This window comes from Idiotropiscis lumnitzeri, chromosome 16 (assembly GCF_059441095.1).
Source record: "Idiotropiscis lumnitzeri isolate Australia: NSW breed Sydney's pygmy pipehorse chromosome 16, RoL_Ilum_1.0, whole genome shotgun sequence".
Taxonomy (NCBI): Eukaryota; Metazoa; Chordata; class Actinopteri; order Syngnathiformes; family Syngnathidae; genus Idiotropiscis; species Idiotropiscis lumnitzeri.
Genome location: NC_142406.1, coordinates 7,658,599 through 7,678,468, shown reverse-complemented (window position 1 = coordinate 7,678,468; position 19,870 = coordinate 7,658,599). Strand labels below are relative to the sequence as shown.

The following is a 19,870-nucleotide window of genomic DNA, read 5'->3' as shown; positions in this document are numbered from 1 at the left end:
AGTTCTGGAGTGGTCCACAGGATTCTTTGCAATTGCGATTGCTCCTTGGTTGTCCTCCAAAATTCTTATGGACATATCCTTCATCCCAAGATCACTCAGTAATCGTCTCAACCAAACACCTTCTTGTGCAGCTTGACTCAGTGCGACATATTCAGCTTCAGCTGTTGAAAGTGCAACTGTCGCCTGTTTCTTGCTAAGCCAGCTCACGGCTCCTCCACTTCCTAGGAATATATTGCCTGTTGTTGAGCGGCGGTCATCTTGATCACCAGCCCAATCAGCATCAGAGAATCCAATCAAAGTATCTTTGTTTGACTGCTCATACTTGAGAGAAAGGTTTGCTGTCCCTTTCAAGTATCGGAATATCCTCTTCACAGCAGTCAGATGTGCAGCGTCTGGATTTGCGTTGAACTTTGACACAGTGCTCACTGCATGAGCTATGTCTGGTCGTGTGGCCATTGCAGCATACAGCAAACTTCCTACCATTGATTGATAGATTTGTTGATTTACTGGCTTACTGACACCATCGCTTTTCCTTAATTTGACATTGGCATCAGCAGGAGTTGCTACAGGGTTTGCATTGTCCATTCCATATCTCTTGAGTATAGCCTCTATATAACGTTTCTGACTAAGAAAGACACAGTTCTTATCTTTGTCTTGGACCACAGAGATGCCCAGTATGTAGGACAACTCACCCATGTCTTTCATCTTGTAGCGCTCACCGAGGGTCGTTTTCAGCAGGTTCATGTTCTCCTTTGACTGTGTTATCAGAATGAGATCATCCACATACACAGCAAGTATCTCAAGCTCTTCTCTTGATCTAACAAACACACATGAATCAGCTGTACTCTGTTTAAATCCTATTTCCGTCATGAACTCGGTGAAGGCTTTGCTCCAGCAGCGAGGTGACTGCTTCAGTCCATAAATTGATTTTTTCAACTTACATACCAAGTGTTCTTGCCCAGGTTTGACGTATCCCTCTGGTTGCTCCATGTAGATTTCTTCTTCTAAGTGTCCATTGAGGAATGCAGTTACAACGTCCATCTGGTGTACATGTAAATTGTTTTGGATAGCAAAGGACAGTAACGTACGAATTGAGTTGAATCGTACCACTGGTGAAAAGGTTTCATAATAGTCAGTACCAAACAACTGTGAGTAACCTTTGGCGACAAGTCGACACTTGTATCGCTCCAGTTGTCCATCACTACGATACTTGACTTTGAAAACCCATCTTGATCCGACTGCATTTCTTTCCTTTGGTAAATCCACCAGGTCCCACGTTTCATTTTCCAACAGCGACTCATATTCCAAATCAGCTGCCTCCTGCCATTCCTTTGCATTTGGACTCATCATTGCTTCTTTCATCGTGACTGGTTCCGTCACACAGCATATTTTGGCATGATGATCAACAATAACTGTATCAGCAAACTCATCATATCCATATCTCTTTGGAGCTTTTTTCAGTCGGTCACTTGTTCTAACAGGTGTATCAACAATGACCTCTTGTGTTTCACTCTCATCTTCTTCCATGCTGATTTCAGTCTCTGAGCAGGTTACTTCCACTTGTTCTTTCCAATCAAAGTTGGATTCGTTGAAGATGACATCACGACGAATCAGAATCCTTTTTCGTTCTTCATCATACATACGGTAGCCCTTTGCATTGTTTGCATATCCCACAAAACGAAGTTTTACAGCTTTTTTGTCCAGTTTGCGTCTATCTTCGTCAGGAATATGTGCATAAGCAATACAGCCAAAAACCCTTATGTGTCTCATGTCAGGTTTTTTTCCATACCATCTCTTGTAGGGTGTTTCTTGCTTCAAAACAGATGTGGGCAGCCTGTTCTGAATGTAAGCTGCCGTGGCTACAGCCTCTGCCCAGTACATCTTTGGTAACTTTGCATGAGATAGCATGCTTCTAGCAGCTTCAACTAGTGTCCTATTTTTTCTTTCTGCAACACCGTTTTGCTGCGGTGAGTGAGGAACAGTCATTTCATGATGGATGCCTTGATCCTTCAAATATTCTTGAAACTCCTTTGATGTGTACTCACCACCATTGTCAGTTCTCAGTCTTGTGATATTTTGCCCACATTCATTCGAGAATGTTTTCTCAAATTCCTTAAATTTGTAAAGAACTTCATTCTTCTGTTTCATGAAGTATACCTTGCAGCATCTCGAGTAGTCATCAATGAATGTCACAAAATATTTTGCTCCACCAATAGATTCAGTCTGCATGGGACCACAGACATCACTATGAATGAGCTGCATTCTGCGTTTGGACCGTATTCCTCCAATCGACTTGTATGGCCGTTTGGACAGTTTGCCTTCCACACATCCTTCACAGAATGAAATCTCTGTTTCTGCAGAAAAGTCCACCCCTTTTACTAGATCCTTCAGTTCCTTCAGCTTGGTGGTGTGTCCCAGGCGCTGGTGCCACAGACTAGCTGCGAGTGATGCACCGTGACAGGCGGGTGAATTTCCTTCAACATCCAGCTGATAAAGTCCATCAGCTCTTTGAGTTCCTATTCCATGGAGGATTCCATTTTTTCCACGAATGTAGCAGTGAAATTTCCTGAACTGTACTGTATTTCCCTTTTTGGTAGCAGCTCCCACTGAGAAAAGATTTCCAGATAGCTTAGGAACATACAGAACATCATACATTGTAATCCGTTTTGAATTCCTTTGTTTGAAGGTCATTTCCAAACAGACATTTCCTATTCCAAGGGCATCAACCACCCTGCCGTCACCTAGTTTTACAGTCTGTGCCTTTAAGAACTGGTGGTATTCTTGAAGTATATCTTTATGACATGTCATGTGCTTTGATGCTCCTGAATCAATCAACCATTCACCTTGTTGCGATTTGTCAGTTGAATGTACTTCTTTTGTGACAAAAGCACCTTCTGTTGCATCTTCTTCATCTTCACACATCATGCTTTTAGCCTTGTGAGTTTTCTGCTTATCTTTGCGTTTCCAGCTTGGACAATCACGCTTGATGTGACCTTCTTTCCCACATTTGTAACACCTCCACTTGCTCCGTCCTTCTGCTCCCACTGCATTCGAGCTATCCTGCACAGTTGCTTGAAATTGTGTGGACATGGCTGATGCACCACCTGTTACAGCACTAGCATTAACTCGTTTTTGCTCCTCATTTATCAATGCTTGCTGAACAAACTGCAGTGTCAGATTGTCAATCTTTGTTTCTAGTGCAGTGACAATTGTGGCATAACTTGGTGGCAAGCTTCCCAAAAGTGTTACAATTTGGTCTTCCTCTTCAATTACAGCTCCTATTGCTGATAGCTGATCAGTAAGCTCCTTCATTTGTTTTAAATGCTGAGTCAAACGTTCTCCTTCCTTCATTTCACATCGGAAATATGTTTTCTTCAAAAACAGTTTATTTGCCAAGGTATCTCTCTCAAAATGGCCTTTCAGCGTAGTCCACGCCTCTTTGGGATTCTGACAACTTGTTATCAAATACAACTGGGTTGTACTCACATTCAGTACTATCATGGAGAACGCCTTCTCACTCCGTTTAGTGAATTCAGCCTGTTCGTGGGCGTTAGCATCGGCGGCTAGCATGCCCCACAGTCCTTTAGCCTTTAGCAAGTGCTCCATCTGAAACTTCCACGTTGCCCAATTCTCCGGTCCGCTCAGCTTGTCAATAAACAGCTTCTCATCCATCGTGAAATCCCACGGTACTGTTTATCTCTTACAAATAATTCGAGTAAGCAGCCTTTTTAGCGCCGTTCTGGGCCCATAACCTGTTGAATTTGTGGCGTGAGCCGTTCTTTATTGAAGTGCGCAACAGCCAGCAACATAACAGCAGCGCAGAGAAACCGGAAGTAAACAGAGTCTTCTTCGCGATACACAAAGTCACAGCATTAAGCAACAGCACCACCCATTGACAAATTACCGTACTACAACATGGACTACTTAAGCAGCCGACGCGGACATACCCGCGTCGGACTATTGTTCCACGTTGCTCATGCTATTGCTCATGCTCTCGTTCACAGATTGTTCTGCTCGCGATTTGCTCTTGTTCTGTTGTTTGCGTTTTCATGTTTTTGAATTTCACCAGCTACTTTTCGGCTCGCTTTAAGTTTACCGTTCTCAATTGGATTTTGTCTTCACCCTTTCGTGGTAAGCATTGTTTTTCGGTTTCTTGCGTTGCAAGCGTTTTCTGTTGATTCCTTATTTTTTCCTGGAGTGACTCGGTCTCCCAGCGTTTTGTGTTTCGCCTCTCCGGCGGCTGTACTCATAGAACCCTTGCGGTTACTAAATTTATAGATACTGCTTCATAGTGATTATTGTGTATTGCTTGACGGCTTCCCAATAAACATCCTGTCAATCAATTCCTCCTGAGTCTGCGATTAAGGATCCACCTTCCGAGGCTGGAAAGCGGTCCTGACACCCTCTCCAGTGCAATACAACAATAATTCAGTTAAATATATAAATTAGATAAATAAGAGAATAATTAGTGCGATGGAAAGTAATACGAAATAGGATATATAAAAACACATCACGTCGCTAATCAATGGAATTGGATAAAATTAGTTTGACAGATCAGTGTCAGATGACCTTGTCAAATGTTTCCTGCAAGTCCACCAGGTGTCAGTATTCAGCAACACAGTGTCAACACAGTGTCAATACATTGTGTCACTGTGTCGAAACGATACAGGATGCCTCATCTACCCATCACTAAGAGACAGTGACAATGAGCAATGGGCGTGAACGAGGAACAAAGAGCAACAGTGACAATCAACAAAGGGCAATGCACCGATGCCGAGCAGTCAGTGCGGGGTGTTTAAGTAGCAACGTAGTCAAGGAGTCAACAAGTAACAGGTGCGTGGCTGGTGGGCGCGTCTCTCCAGCACGAAGGCAATCAAGGAGTCAAAGAGCAACAGGTGTGTGGCTGGTGGGCGCGTCTCTCCAGCCAAAACGACACGACACGACAGGACAAGCGCCGGAAGGAAACGCCCCCACACCAGCTGAGCTAACGCAAACAAAAACAAGACATGACGGAAACGGACCATGACAAAACCTCGACTTTGCGGGATTCCAGTCCCCATAAAAAAAAAAAAAAACGAGGGATTACTGTATATCTTTCATCCTAACCTTCAGAGGTAAACTTTAAACATTGTGGAAAATGTCGGGTCAAGGAGAGATGAAAAGGTGCTTCTTTCGATCATTGTGAAATAAAGCACTATTAAATCCAATGAATGTGAGTTTGTAAGGTGTGGAACAAAACACTGTTTGAACCTCAAAGTGTTTTTTTAAAAAAAAAATATGTATATTTTAAAGATGTGAGTACATCAAATTGAACTGAACTCAATCGTTCTACTTGAAAATTTATCACAATGCGTATCGACTCGTCTTTTATTGGAGAGCTATATCTTAGAACAAAATTGCCCATTCGAAGCACTGACAAGTTCATTCTAATGTATGTGAAATGTCAACAAAATCGTCACCCTCTCGAACTGAGCCACACCGTACGGAATCGAATTGTGATGACACTGAGCTGAACGAATTTAATCAGTTCACTTTCAAATTGAACCGTCCCGTCCCTGAATCGTTTCGCTTCTCATTTATGGAAAACAATATCAAAATGTGTTTTGTAGATTTTATGTTTATATTACATATTATAAAACGTTTGCAATAATACCAATAAGTGTGATAATTGTAATCATGACAATTGTAATTTGACCTTTTTATTTCATTACTATTGTAGTTCTTGCTAATACTCTGTGTTAGTCATTTCTTTCACTAGTGGAGTAATCTCTTCGGGCTAATACAACACAGTTACAGAGTTAAGAGAATGAACCCATGCAGGATAATTATAAAATGAAATAAACCACCTAAAAGAGCACATGATTTGCATAAACAGCTACAGAAATATTCAGAGGACTGTCGGGGCAAAAACAAATCCAGGAAGCTGTGATTGGAGGATAGTGTATTTATTCGATTAAATAGGTATTATGTGCAGTAGAAAATACCGTGCTGGTGGTTCTGTTTGCAGAAGCCTGATACAAAACAAAAGTTGCCATGTCTGGAAACATCCACCATCAGTTGATTCAGGAATTTGCCATCTTGAATCTCAAGAATCAGTGACTGTTATATTGACGGCGCTATGCAAAATTTTTTTAATTGGGAAATCCGCCATTGCTGTGTGAACGCATCATTGGGATTTGTCCCGCTTCGGTGTCTTCTCTCTGAAAGTGACAGATGAGTAAACTCCACAGCTCTGTTTACGCATATGATGAGACAATTTACCAGGAAGCGAATGAGAAAGGGGAATGGAGAAACATCTTAATGGAGAAAACACCATTAGGATGTTCTGAATAATTTTGACATTTTAAAATAGAATCGATTTCTACTATTAACCGAGGACGCCTCATGTTTCATCAGCATTTTTGCCCTTCCTCACTAAATTGGATATGTCGAGTGAGATTCGATTGAGCACCTATTATGCAACATTCAGGTTTCTGTGAACGTTCCAAAGAACCTAAGACTTATGATACTGCTTTGCTTGTGTCATTTGCAGCCTGTGCTCTCATGAGTCGCTACCAGTGACCTACCAAGCTTGTGTCATAACTAAAGACTGCGATGTGATCGACTGGTCTGAATGGTCGTCTTGCTCCAAGGAGTGCTACGACCCCAATGGGCCCAAGGGTGAGCAGAGCCGCACACGAAAAGTGAGTCAGTTCCCAATCGGAGGAGGGGCTGAGTGTCCTGAACTGGAGGAGAACCAACCATGCAGTCCTCAGGGAGAGACTGTGCCACCCTGTATCGTGTAAGTTGCCAGATTTGAACACATTGCAAGGAGGAGGACGGAAAAATAAACAAAAACAGCACTTCACTCTTTTTTTTCCATTTCTGTTGATGGTTCTGTCTTGGACACTTGGATATTCTGGTTAACTCATTCAGTAAAAAAAAAAAAGTATCTTTGACGTCTTTCGCCGTCAAAGAGTGGCAGTGAATGAGTTCAATGTGGTTAAAACAAATCAAATGGTGGCTTTTTTTTCTACCTCTGCTGTTACTTTTACTGTCATGTGTCATTTCATTCATTCAGCCTTTGCCCAAAGCCTTTGTTTTATTGAGTGCTACTCTAGTCAATTTCTTTTCCAGCATTAGTTATTTTTTAATTTATTTATTTAGATTTTTTTTTTTGCCTTGTTTATTACTATTCTCACAAAAAGCCATATTGGAATTCCAAAGACATTTCAATGGCAAACCACACTCAAAGTGGTCCAGTAAGAATTTATCAAATGAAAAAAAACAAAAACAATCTCTAACAGATCGTTTTCGACAAGTACTTTTTTTTCTGTCATGCACATAAATCGTTTAAAAAGAAAATACAATTATAAAATCCAAAGTGTAATTCCTTTCACAGAATGGATAAAATATCTTCATATCTCCATCAATGTACTTATTCAAAAAATACTTGAGGTATGAATACTATTTGGCTTAAATATATATTTGAAGATGAAGCATTACTGTATCTCGCTAATAATCTTATCACTGAACACACTGAAGCAGTTAAATATGTGGTTCGGAAAAGAATGACATGACAGTGTTTGTCTGAACAAAAATGGATAATTCTCACAGAATTGCATTTTTGATAGACAAGGAAGTGGGAGGTATGTGCTCTGACCTCTATGGTGTGTGTTTCCCCCCCCCCCCATCTCTGCAATTTAAAAGCTCCAAAGCACAATGCTTTCCCCGAGGGCTTTTGTAAGACAGCATTTGTGAGAGGGAGGGTGGGGGGGGGGCCCATTCATAAATATGGACCCTTTTATTGGCGAGCTCAAATGAATTCCATTATCAGCCGAAATGGGAGCAGGGTTTAACAATTTCTGACCTGAGGCTTGGACTAGCCATGCATTTCTGTTGCTTCAAACTTCTATCAATCGATTAAACAGACACAACTGCTTCAATGAATAGCCACAGCAACAACCTCGTTTCAGTTTAACAAAATGAAGTCTTTTATCTTTGTTGACATCAAGACACTGAATTAAACTCCTAAGACTTTATGTAAACATAAATCACATTCAATAGCAAAGAAGCCTCAATAGCTTAGAGCCATCCGAGTTTACTCGTCTCGTCTTTCCACAGTTACAACTGGAAGACCACTGAGTGGACAGAATGCAGGGTGGACATGTTGCTGAGCCAACAGGACCGTCGAAGAGGAAACCAGACTGGCTTGTGTGGTGGGGGGATTCAGTCTCGGGAGGCTTACTGTGTCCTGGCCGGTGAAGATGCGCCATCCAATCTCGGTTCTCTCAAGAGCAAAGAAGGTAATCTACAGGCAACATATACGATGGCACTTGACCGGTGTGTTTCCTGAAATGCTTGGACAGGTGCATTGCGCATACATTTTTCCTTGAGTTCGCACTACTTCAAATCATATGCTGGCTTGTTCCACCAAGGGGCTTTAACTAATAATTTGTGTTGAAAAAAAAAAGATAATTTTCAGTTTTTATTGAGGCTGTCATATAGAGTGGGGAGTTAATTTCACAGTATAGGTATTAATGTGGTTCTTTTCAATCAACCAGTCATCGTATTGGGGTACAATATACAAATTCTGCTAACACTTTGCATCACCAAAAGTATAACTTCCCCTTATAACAAGAGAAACTGAAAAAAATATCACTCCTTTACAACTGTACTTGCTTTACTCCTTTCATAGAAGCATTTGTATAATATTTGGGAACGTGTTCATGGAATTGTATCCAGCAGAACTTTAAAAGGTCAAGAACATGCAGAAGGAGATTACTGCATGTGCTTTGTAATGTCATCACTTTCCATAGCCTAAACACAGCTCACGTTCTCATTTATATTCCATTGTTCTTTTACTAATCCTGTTGAGTTTTTTTTTGTCACTAGCCATATTAGAAAAAGGAGTTAGGGAAAGAGAAACATTCTGGGTTGTCTTACATTTTCAGTTATATGGTTGTCATTATCTTTTCCTCTTTGTTACCACCTGTACCCTTCTCTGGTGGCATTACAAAGAACACATTAAGTTCACAGCCAAATAAAAGTCAAAGAAAAATGTACAAGTAATAAATAATTGTGAATATGAATGTATTAATATGGGTTTATATATATATATATATATATATATATATGGGCTGCTGCACAGTACATTGAAAATATATAATTGCTATAATAATAAATAATTGCTTCATTCTGTACTTATGGAATTGTATGCCTTTACCTGACTTTGAACAATCTGATGCAACCTTATATGCGCATCGTCATGCATTACGAGAACAGTATCGGAAATACTAACATAAATAACTTAAAGTTAATTTTGCCACATGCATAAAATGATAATATTTTTACCAAAATATTGCCTAGAAATCTAAACTTTACTTCTGTCGTGGCCAATGGTAGCATAAATAAACATGAGGGAAGCTGAGCATTTGTTTGGCGACAGGATGCAAGCGGTAGGAGTTAAAAGCGCTTTCATCAGCACATGTTTTCAAACAAGATGATGCACTAACATCTGTGAATGCTGTCTGCTGGTCAAAATAGTTGTTCATGAGCTTTTACATCATCTGTTCACTGCTGCGGGTTACACACAGACGCACACACGCATGCATATCTGAGCCATAACATCTGTTAAGTCGCCTCCCCCTGCTTTCCCATCCATGTGTGGCCCCAGAGATGAGAATTAAAGTGGCTTTCCCCTCATATTAAATCTGAGACTTTGTCATTTTAATATATGCAAATATGCATGCAAAAAAAAAACATGCAGAGTCGACGGCGGCTGAAAAATGAGCTTTCACCTAAAGATGTGGCATGGCTGCTTGTGCGGAGGCTGGAAGTGGCTTGGTAGAATTCCTTTGCTTATCCATTGACACAATAAGTCTCAGTCCATCTGGCCAGGGAAGCTGAACTGGCGTCTAAGACTGAAAATTATTCATATCATCTGCTTCCTACCAGCCACCCACTTCTATCCTTCAGTGTCACATTTCACATTGACAGTTCAGTTGACAGCATTGAGTTTCACACTTTCTATCATCTGCCGCTATAAATACTGCCAGGATGAAATGGAATGTTCCGTCAGCTCCGCCTGCAAAGCCAACCTGCTCAAGTGTGTACATAATAAATGGTATGGAATGTCTTTCCGTGTGTAGTATTGTAAAATGTCACTTGAAATATTATCAATGTGCAAAAGTTGAGAGAAAAAAAAAGCACAAAATCTAGAAAATGTCAAATTTGCTGGATAAATGGATTCTGTGAGTCTGATGACCATTTGACATTGTTGAGTGATTTAGTATTTTTTATGTGATTGGATCCAGTTTACTAGATTACAACCATACATATCAACCGTACAATTACCATGAATTCAGGGATTTAATCATCTCCAGTTCATAAAATCATCAAAAGATTCTGAGACACTTAATCCATAAATCTACAAGTGAAAATTATAGTCATAGATCTACAACATCCATAAATGCTTCCCTGGAATGGATTGACGCAAATTTTCCTATGGTCTGACGAGTCCATATTTCAAATACTTTGGAGAAATCTTGGGGCTGCCGGGCCAAAGAAAAAAAGGACAATCCAGATTGTTATTAGTACCATCTGTGATGGTGTGAAGGTGTGTCAGTGCCCATGACATGGTTACCTTGCACATCTGTGACGCAACTATTACTGCTGAAAGGTACACACAGGCTTTGCAGCAACATATTCTGCCATCCAAGCCATGTCTTTTTCAGGGATTAGTGATTTCATGAAGACATTGCTAAACCACATTCCGCATTTGTTACAACAGTTTGGCTTTGTAGGAAAAGAGTGTGAGTACCTGCCAGCTGTCCAGACCCGCTGTCAAAATTTGACAACGGAGATCCCATATTATTGAGCAACTCAAGGTGTATATCAAACAAGAATAGAAACAAATTTTACCTTAGAAAAATTTCAACTAGTATCTTCAGTTTCCAAATTCTTAAGTGTTGAAAAATAAATCCAGGATTTAGAGGTTAAAGGTCACCCTGTGCTTGTTGAGAATCACCCATCAGTGCAAGATCTTTATAAATGACACAAATTAATAATCATCATACTAGATGTACCTTTCAATGTTTTATGTCATTCCGTGTCTCTTTTAATAATTAATAAACCATAACACTCAAGGGTGAATGTAGGTGTTATTTCAACAGTTCAACACACCTCCTTTTCAAAGAAACAACATTGCCACTGTGGGAGGTTGTACCGCTGTGATGCCATGAAGCCTAACATAGAACGGAAGTTGATGTCTCTTTCGGTCACCAATCTCTGAGGATTCTAATCTGGCATCTGGAAGTAGAACACGATGACACCAAGACCATCTGGTAGACTAGCAAAGTGTTACCTGGTCAAGGTTAACATGTTTCCATTCATCAACCTTTGTTGTTGTGTGGAGCTGTTTGACAGAACGAGGAGGAGGAGAACAAAAGAACTGTTGTCCTCCAAACGCTAGTGAAACATGCACGAATAAGTGAGAAATAAAGCATTTGACTGTTTTTTTTTTGAAGAATTTCCTGGTCTAAATTTTTTTTTACTTGTTATTTACTTTCATCCAATGCATTTCAATGGGTGTCGATTATATGCAGATTTTCCTCTGCATTAAATTACACATGATAGAGTGGATCGTCTTGTTTTCCTTGCACCTTAATTGTGTCAGTGAAATTCAGTAAAATGGATATTGTTAACTCATTGACTACCATTGACGGATAAATACGTAAAAGATACATTATTTTTACTTGGCTGGTAGTGAATGAGTTCAGCATGGATCCATTAGTCAGGGACCCACTGGCATTTTCCTTGATATGGATCTACACAGACATCTTTGTAAGCCTTCCACCTATGTTACTAATTACTCAGAGGGCATTGGTTACCATATAAACTGTGTCATCCAGTGTAAACATGTTGTCCTTTTACCAGCGCTTTTCGAAAATAGCTGTCTTCTTTACCCTCAGGAAAAAAATGTGTTGCCACTATGGTAGCTGTAAATATATTTGCGGAAAGCCACATTTTCACCAAATGAAGCAGTTGGGTTCATATCAGTGTGGCGCACTACACCTCACCGAGATTTGGTTAACATTCTCACTGTGGGTTTGGAGCTGATGGCAGCTCCTTAAAGAGTACGACGAGTATAGTAATAGGAAAATGTGCACGTTTGCAATTATACAAATATTTAAATAAATATATTTTGCTATTCTTATCGTGCTACAAACTGACCTAGTGTAATTGTGTTGGAAAAGAAAAAAGAAAGAGTGATCATGAGGAAGCAATTGGGGAAAATAAATCTGCCTCCAAAAGCATCAAAAAGCTAATTGGAACAAAAATGCAAGGAAACGCTAATGGAATCTACTATTGTCCATCAATTTTTAGTCTACCAACTCGTGGAAATACGAATATGTATGCCTCCCGCACACCAAGCATCTGTACAAAAAAAGCCTCATTTAAAAAAAAATGCAGTTAATTCAAACCTGAAATACCTGAATGTGTTGGAATCAAAACTAAAACAAACTATAAATAAAGCATTTATACACATAAATAAATAAATATAATACAAAAAAAGAGATCATGACATTTTACACAAATATACAGGCACATTGACTCATCATCCTATTCTGTTTTTACTTTTTCATCTTCTAGAAGAGGGGTGGGCAAACTTTTTGATTCGTGGGCCACAATGGTTTCTAAAATGTAACAGAGGGGCCGGACCAGCAGCACATGCATGGAGTGTTTTGTTAACCTCACTTCATCGGAGAAAAGAAATACGTATTGTATATAGAGAAAATATAATCTTTGATCCTAAATGAAAATGAACAAACGCATTACGACAAAATATCTGTCTTAGAGTGCGCCTCCTAGTGGCCACACATCAGAATTGCAGGGAAAATAAAACATGAACAAGGTTTATTTCATAAATGTTTTCAAGTTCGGCGGGCCTGATTAAAACATTTAACGGGCCACATGCGGCCCCCAAGCCGTAGTTTGCGCATGTCTGTTCTAGACGCTCCAGAATGTATCAATATGTCACACTGACCTAATACTTGTTCTTGTTACATGGATAATGAAGGGCAATGTCAGGTGTGCACACTTTTAAGTGACACCATGAAAAGATGCTTTTAGAGCCAAGAAGAGTCCATTTGCATCTGAATGAGTCCAAGTCCTGTTGTGACACAGCGAGAATGATTCATCAGCCTGATGACCTTGCAGAGAGTCACCTACCGTTGTTCTGAACCCCTGAGAAACCCATCAACATTAAATTGATGATAATTAAAGAAAATAATGAATCTTCATTGAATCACCATTGGAATACAGGCTTTTGTGCATTTGGGAAGTGGAGGTGTAATGTTGCTTCTAAAGATTATGGGGCGTGTGGTTTGTCTCGTTGAATGATATGTATTTTAAAAAACTGGAAATTAAAGTAAAAATATCAGTTTTGTATTTTCCCTGATTTGACGTGTTGGCATATTTTTGTGTGTGTTCCATCTAGCACTCCGGCCAGTGAGCAGTGATCTGTGTGTCGGGATTCCCCCCAACACCACCCAGCTCTGCCACATAAACTGTCCGGTTGAGTGTGAGGTGTCATCCTGGAGTGCCTGGGGACCCTGCACCTACGAAAATTGCCAGGATCAAACGGCAAAGAAAGGTCCGGGTAGTTTATTGCATCTGTGGTAGATTATAATGATCAAGATGCTTGAGTCAATTCACTTCAGATTGAAATATCTTGAAATTTCTTAAATATACATGTAAAAGAACTGGACATCAGAAATTCCACGCAGCAATATAAAGATCTGCTTAAAAGGTCAATTCATACTGTAGTGACCCCTTTGCCTATCAAACGGGTCACTATGGTTGCTACTGGCCTGGGTTGTTTCGACGCGTGTCCGTTCTGCTTTTTCCAAAGTAAAGTCGTCCAATTGTCCGTCAAGTCAGCTCACACCATTCTTCCCACCTTGTCACGGTCACGATCTAAAACTTTTTTGCCTCCCCAATAGTAACCCCCTGGGTCTTGTTAGCCCATTGATTAAATAGCCCTGTGGCCAATGGACACCACACTGCCCCCAAGTGGTGGGAGGTTTAAAGCAAACATACGTTAACATAAAAAATGGCTCTTACACATACATTTCTGTAAAACTAGTTTTTAACTCTTATAAGCGGCATTGTAGCTTCAAATCCTCATTATACTTTTACTCCTTGGTGGTCACCTTGGAGCTCTGATGGAGTCGCTCATCTTTATCCACAACAATTTAAAATGGATTAACCACATGGTGACAATAACACAGCATGGATATTTGAGACGGAAAATGAGTCACCACTTCCCAACACAAGATTCTTTCAATGATGCTTCATGTGTCTTCCATCAAAATGAAGCCTTCTGCTCTGACAGCAGCCAACTCATAATACACCCATCAGATCATACGGGAGTGAAGCCTCATATTTTATGATGCATGCTCTCATCTCTCCACTTTTGAGATAAATCCTCCATCGGTGGGTCGAGACGCATGACAGTAAAGCTAAAGTGTCTGGTTAAATAAAGGTTTTTAAGGGGAGCCCAAAGACAATAAAATATATATCAAAAGGGAGATTCTGGCACCTCTTCCTGAGCCCTGCAGGCAGTCCCGAGCGCCGCTGTGTTATCGGGTCTGAGCAGAAGTGTGGATTAGAGGGTGAGTGACCTTGGCAAGGTTGGAATTAACACCTCACTCTTCCCAGGACCTGGATCACGGAATCTCATGCCCTTGAACACGGGAAATGACGAATGCATGGATAGTGAAAACTCATCAACTATCAGTGTTTGCATTTATTTCATTCACGTTTCTGTTGTTTTTTTAAACAGGGTTCAAAATGAGGAAGCGGAAGATCATCAATGATCCGACAGGTGGGACAGGAAATTGCCCACACTTGGTGGAAGCAATACCATGCGAAGACCCAAAATGTTACGACTGGCTTGTGGTGAAGCTGGAAGAGTGCATCCCTGATAATGAGAGGGAATGTGGACCAGGAACACGAAATCCTCAAGTTCAGTGTGTCAACAGTGATGGTTTGTTGAAATTGATCAAAATTCTCACATATGATTGTTTTACCATCATTGATCACTTGTAAATCCGCAAAGAACCTGACGGTTGATTTGGGATGTTTTGGCACTCAAGTCGTACAAATTGACATCATTCCAAACACTCATATCATTTAAACGAATTTATCTCATTCAAAGTAACACACATTAAAAGATTTGGTAACTCTCACAAATAACTTAAAATTTCTCTCTCCGTTGACTCCTTTAAGTGTTAGTGATTGGCAACTCAAAAAACTTGTAATCCTAACAGAAAATATAAATCATAGTTGTGTTATGGGTGTTGAAAACAGTGACATTATTGCAAAATTTAACAAGTACCGAAGTAAATAACATTTATTATCTAATGACAGAAGTACATATTTTTCACGCGGCAAAATAAGCAAGCTCAATGTAGTCTTAACTCATTCATCGTAATTACCCTCTGTAATGTTCAACTATTGGATGGCCATGCACATTTAAGATTATTTTGTCTGACTGGTCAAATTCAGATCAAATCATAAAATTCCAGAAGAAATTTAATTCATGTCTTCATTCATGGACAGAAATTGCAATGTCGATATTTTTCCGATATATTGTGCAACCCTATTGTACAGTATGTGTTGTCTGCAACAAATATTCAAAAGCACTAAAATGGTGAGAAAGGGACAGATAATTGAGGCAAGAGGGACCGAGCATATGATGCGAAAATTATGAATAGATTCCGGAGCCATAACACCACAGGCTATTTTGAGGGCTCTTGGGAGAGAGAGAGTGAGAAAGAGAGAGAGCGAACGCTTAAAAAAAGAGGATCTCATTCACACGCACGAGTGTGATTACCATATTCTATATCCCACATCGACTTGTTCTCTACACCATTAATTATCAGCGCTCTTTATTGCCTTGATCATTATGTGAATATACTGCATTGAATATCATCATGTATACCCACGTGGGCAATGGCAAACATTGCATCGGACTGCAAGTTGTAATTTAGTGGCACAAAGTAAGTACCGACATGCTGTACTCAGGAATGCTTGCAACAGCGCTTTTCAGTTGTTCTTAACATACAGTCAGCAGCTTGGTGTATGGGCTGATATTTGTGCCACTAGAAACTGAATCGGATATCATCGATTTGAATGTGAATTGCTGAACTTGAATATTTGAATTGAAAACTGGATGTTTGAATTGAAAAAGAAATTATTGAATCACATAAATTGCATAATTGTTTAATTTGAATCTGTTTTTTCCATCTACAATTTATGTAATTCAATCATTCAGTTTTCAATTCAAATATTCAAGTCAAGCAATTGACATTCAAATCGATATTCAGATTCAGTTTCTAGTGGCACAAATATCAGGCCACAGGGGTGCCTCTAGGATGAGCAATGGATTCCAGATAAATAGATCTCCTCCCTTCATTTCGAAGGTCCAAAACTACGTCATGAGTATTGCCAGCCGCAAAGAACTCGAGCTTAAAAAAGAAATCATTTTACTCGGGGATTTTAATGTAAACTGGAATGATAGAGTAAATCGAAAACAACTGAAGTCATTGACAGACAGCCTCGACCTCTTACAAGTTGTTAAAGAGCCTACTAGAATAAGTACATCAACAGAAACATGCATAGGTCTGGTTTTTAGTCACAAAAGTGAAAGAATACAAAAAATATATAATATGATAACAGGTCTATCTGATCATAATATAATACTCTTCTCAAGATAACTGTCCAAAAATAGGTTTAATTACTCCAACTGTCAAAATACAGCACAATTAAGGATACCTAAGAATGAAATGAACAATTTTGAAAATGCCTTGAATCAAATAAGTTGGTCCGATCGATCATTTGAATCAGCTGTGTTGCAGCTGGGAGAATTGGAAAACCTGCAGGATACCGGTCCTCGAGGAACAGGATTGAGGACCCCTGATCTAAATCATGAACACATTGACAATAACTGTAATATATTCATGACAGTAGTGCAGCAAACTATGAACAGTTTCTTGAGAAAGGTGAAATTGAAACCAAGAAAAAGAAATCTTCCTTGGCTAAACAGTGGAATTTGGTCTCTGATAAAACAGCGGGATCACGCACTTAAAATATTCCAAAAGACAAAAACGACACATGATCGACAAATATTCACTTCCCTAAGAAATAAAGTCACTAAAGCTCTTAGGAATGCAAAGGCAAAGTTCTTCATTGACGCAATAAGAAATGCAAGAGGCAATGCCAAGGAAATATGGACAAACATAAAGAAACTAACAGGACAGAATGCTGCAAATAGACATATTAAGAAACTCCAGCTCAATGGAAATACGACTCAAGATTCCAATGAGATTGCAACAGCCCTTAACACATTCTTCATAGATTCTGTAAACAGTCTGACTCAAAAATATTCTCACCTGACACAAAAAATAGGACTGCAAACACCCATGTTGGAGCTTTTAATTTGAACAAAGTTACGCATCTGGAATTTGACGGAATCATATGTGGTCTAAAGAATTCCAGAGCCAAAGATAGTTTTCATATGGATACTGTGTCATTAAAAAGTCTTAAACAACCTCTTATTGCCCCAATTGCTAGTATCATTAATCAATCGCTAAAGACAGGTATCTTCCCTGTTTCTTGGAAATCTGCAATCATTACTCCTGTTTTGAAATCTGGAGACCCTACAATGATAAGTAACTATAGGCCGATAAGTATTCTCCCCGTAGTCTCCAAAATAGCCGAAAAATTAGTGGCTGAACAACTCATTAGGTATTTGAATAACAGTCCATATTCCCTACATGAAATGCAGTTTGGCTTCAGAAAAAAATCACTCTACGGAGACGGCCATCTGCTATCTATTGGAAAACTTTCAATCAAAATTAGATACAGGTGGTGTAATAGGAGCAGTGTTTCTTGACTTGCGCAAAGCATTTGACACAGTAAATCATAGCATTTGAATGACTAAACTGTCATACTTTAATTTCTCCTTCGACTTGATGAAATGGATTGAATCATACCTTAAAAACAGAAAACAGTGTGTTAAAATACACAATATTACATCTGCAACAATAGAGAATTCATCTGGTGTACCGCAAGGGTCGGTTTTGGGACCGCTGCTGTTTAGCTTGTTCATAAACGACCTTCCACAACATTGTCCATCTTATGTTACTTGTCAGATGTACGCTGACGATGCAGTCATTTATGTACATGCAAAAACAAAATATCAAGCTGCACAATATCTATCAGCAGCCATGTCTGATGTGTCAAATTGGCTAGAACGTTCTCACTTACATCTTAAATTATCAAAGACTGTCTGTATGTTCTTTTCAATTAGGAGGTGTGCTGATACAAATCCTAACGTATATGTGCAAGGAACGAGAATTGAGGTTGTACAAGAGTTTAAATATCTAGGAATCATGTTGGACTCGCAGTTACAGTTTAGGCAACAAATAGAAAGATTAATGAATCACATGAAACTTAATCTCTCTAACTTTAGATATATTAGGAATAATTTAACTCTCGATTCATCAAAACTATTTTTAAATGCCATGATAATGTCACATATGACTTATTGCCTAACTAGTTGGGCAATGGCATGTAAATCCACACTAAAGCCTGTTGAAATTGCATACAAACAGTCCTTGAAAATCGTGGATAAAAAGCCGAACACATACCACCACTGTCAAATTCTGAAGAAATATGAACTCCTAAACTGGGAAAATATACAAAAATATTCTGATTGTATTCTTGTGTATAAAATTCTCCATGGTTTGGCGCCACCTCCACTAAATAAATATGTGCAGAAGAATATGAACAGGTCAGGGTCGAGAGGTGACTGTATAGTTCCATTCAGAAAAAGTACCTTTGGCCAGTCAGTGTTCTCATACAGAGCATCTCACACCTGGAACACAATACCAAATGCCGTACGAGACATACCCACTCTCACTCTAAACACCTAAAAACCTGGCTTCTTGAGAATCAAGTCTGTAATCACATTTCTTTATATGATTACCATTGAGTAGGAAACCCCTGTATTTTAAAGTTATGTTATGTTTTCTATTGTATAGTCTAACATCAACCTGCTACAGGGACAACGGATGCAAATTAGCCATTGGCTATAATCTGGCATATTTACGGGAAACTGTTTGATTAATATGCACTGTCCCTGTATACTTTCAAAAAATAAAATAAATACAAAATCCACAACCATGTGTTACTGCCAAGCGTCGGACACTTGCAAGGCTGGTTGCTGATTTGTTCACCCCAAATTTCTCTGGCGTAGCTTATATTTGATATATATTTGATATGTTATATCCCGTGCAATGGCGGCTGGCAATACGAATGAAAAACTTGATGGCCTTAAAAACGAAGGTGGTGTCTTATGGGCTGATATTTGTGCCACATTGGCCGACAAGGAGATCTATGTATCTGGAATCCATTGCTCATCCTGGAGGCACCCCTGTGGCCTGATATTTGTGCCACTAGAAACTGAACCAGAATATTGATTTGAATGTGAATTGCTTAACTTGAATATTTGAATTGAAAACTGAATTATTGAATTACATAAATCGTAGACGGAAAAATTCTGAATCAAATTAAACAATTATGCAATTTACGTAATTCAATAATTAATTTTTCAATTCAATAATTAATTTTTCAATTCAAATATTCATTTTTCAGTTCAAATATTCAAGTTAAGCAATTTACATTCAAATCGATGATATTCACATTCAGTTTCTAGTGGCACAAATATCAGCCCATACTGGTGACCCTTCAAACTCACCAGCTGGATTTGCTGCACCTGCTGTATGAGTGGACATATATACATCAAATAAAATAAATTACC

The 19,870-nt window shown here is 39.2% G+C and overlaps 1 protein-coding gene across 1 annotated transcript in view; it reads left to right on the top strand.

The window, feature by feature from the left end:
- Positions 1 to 19,870, top strand: part of LOC148321116 (thrombospondin type-1 domain-containing protein 7A-like) — a 70,450-nt gene that overhangs the window by 23,682 nt on the left and 26,898 nt on the right. The window contains exons 3-6 of the mRNA XM_088318907.1: positions 6,533 to 6,781; positions 8,104 to 8,285; positions 13,481 to 13,636; positions 14,828 to 15,031. Of these exons, the coding sequence (XP_088175033.1) occupies positions 6,533 to 6,781; positions 8,104 to 8,285; positions 13,481 to 13,636; positions 14,828 to 15,031 (791 nt within the window). The remainder of the gene's footprint in view (positions 1 to 6,532; positions 6,782 to 8,103; positions 8,286 to 13,480; positions 13,637 to 14,827; positions 15,032 to 19,870) is intronic.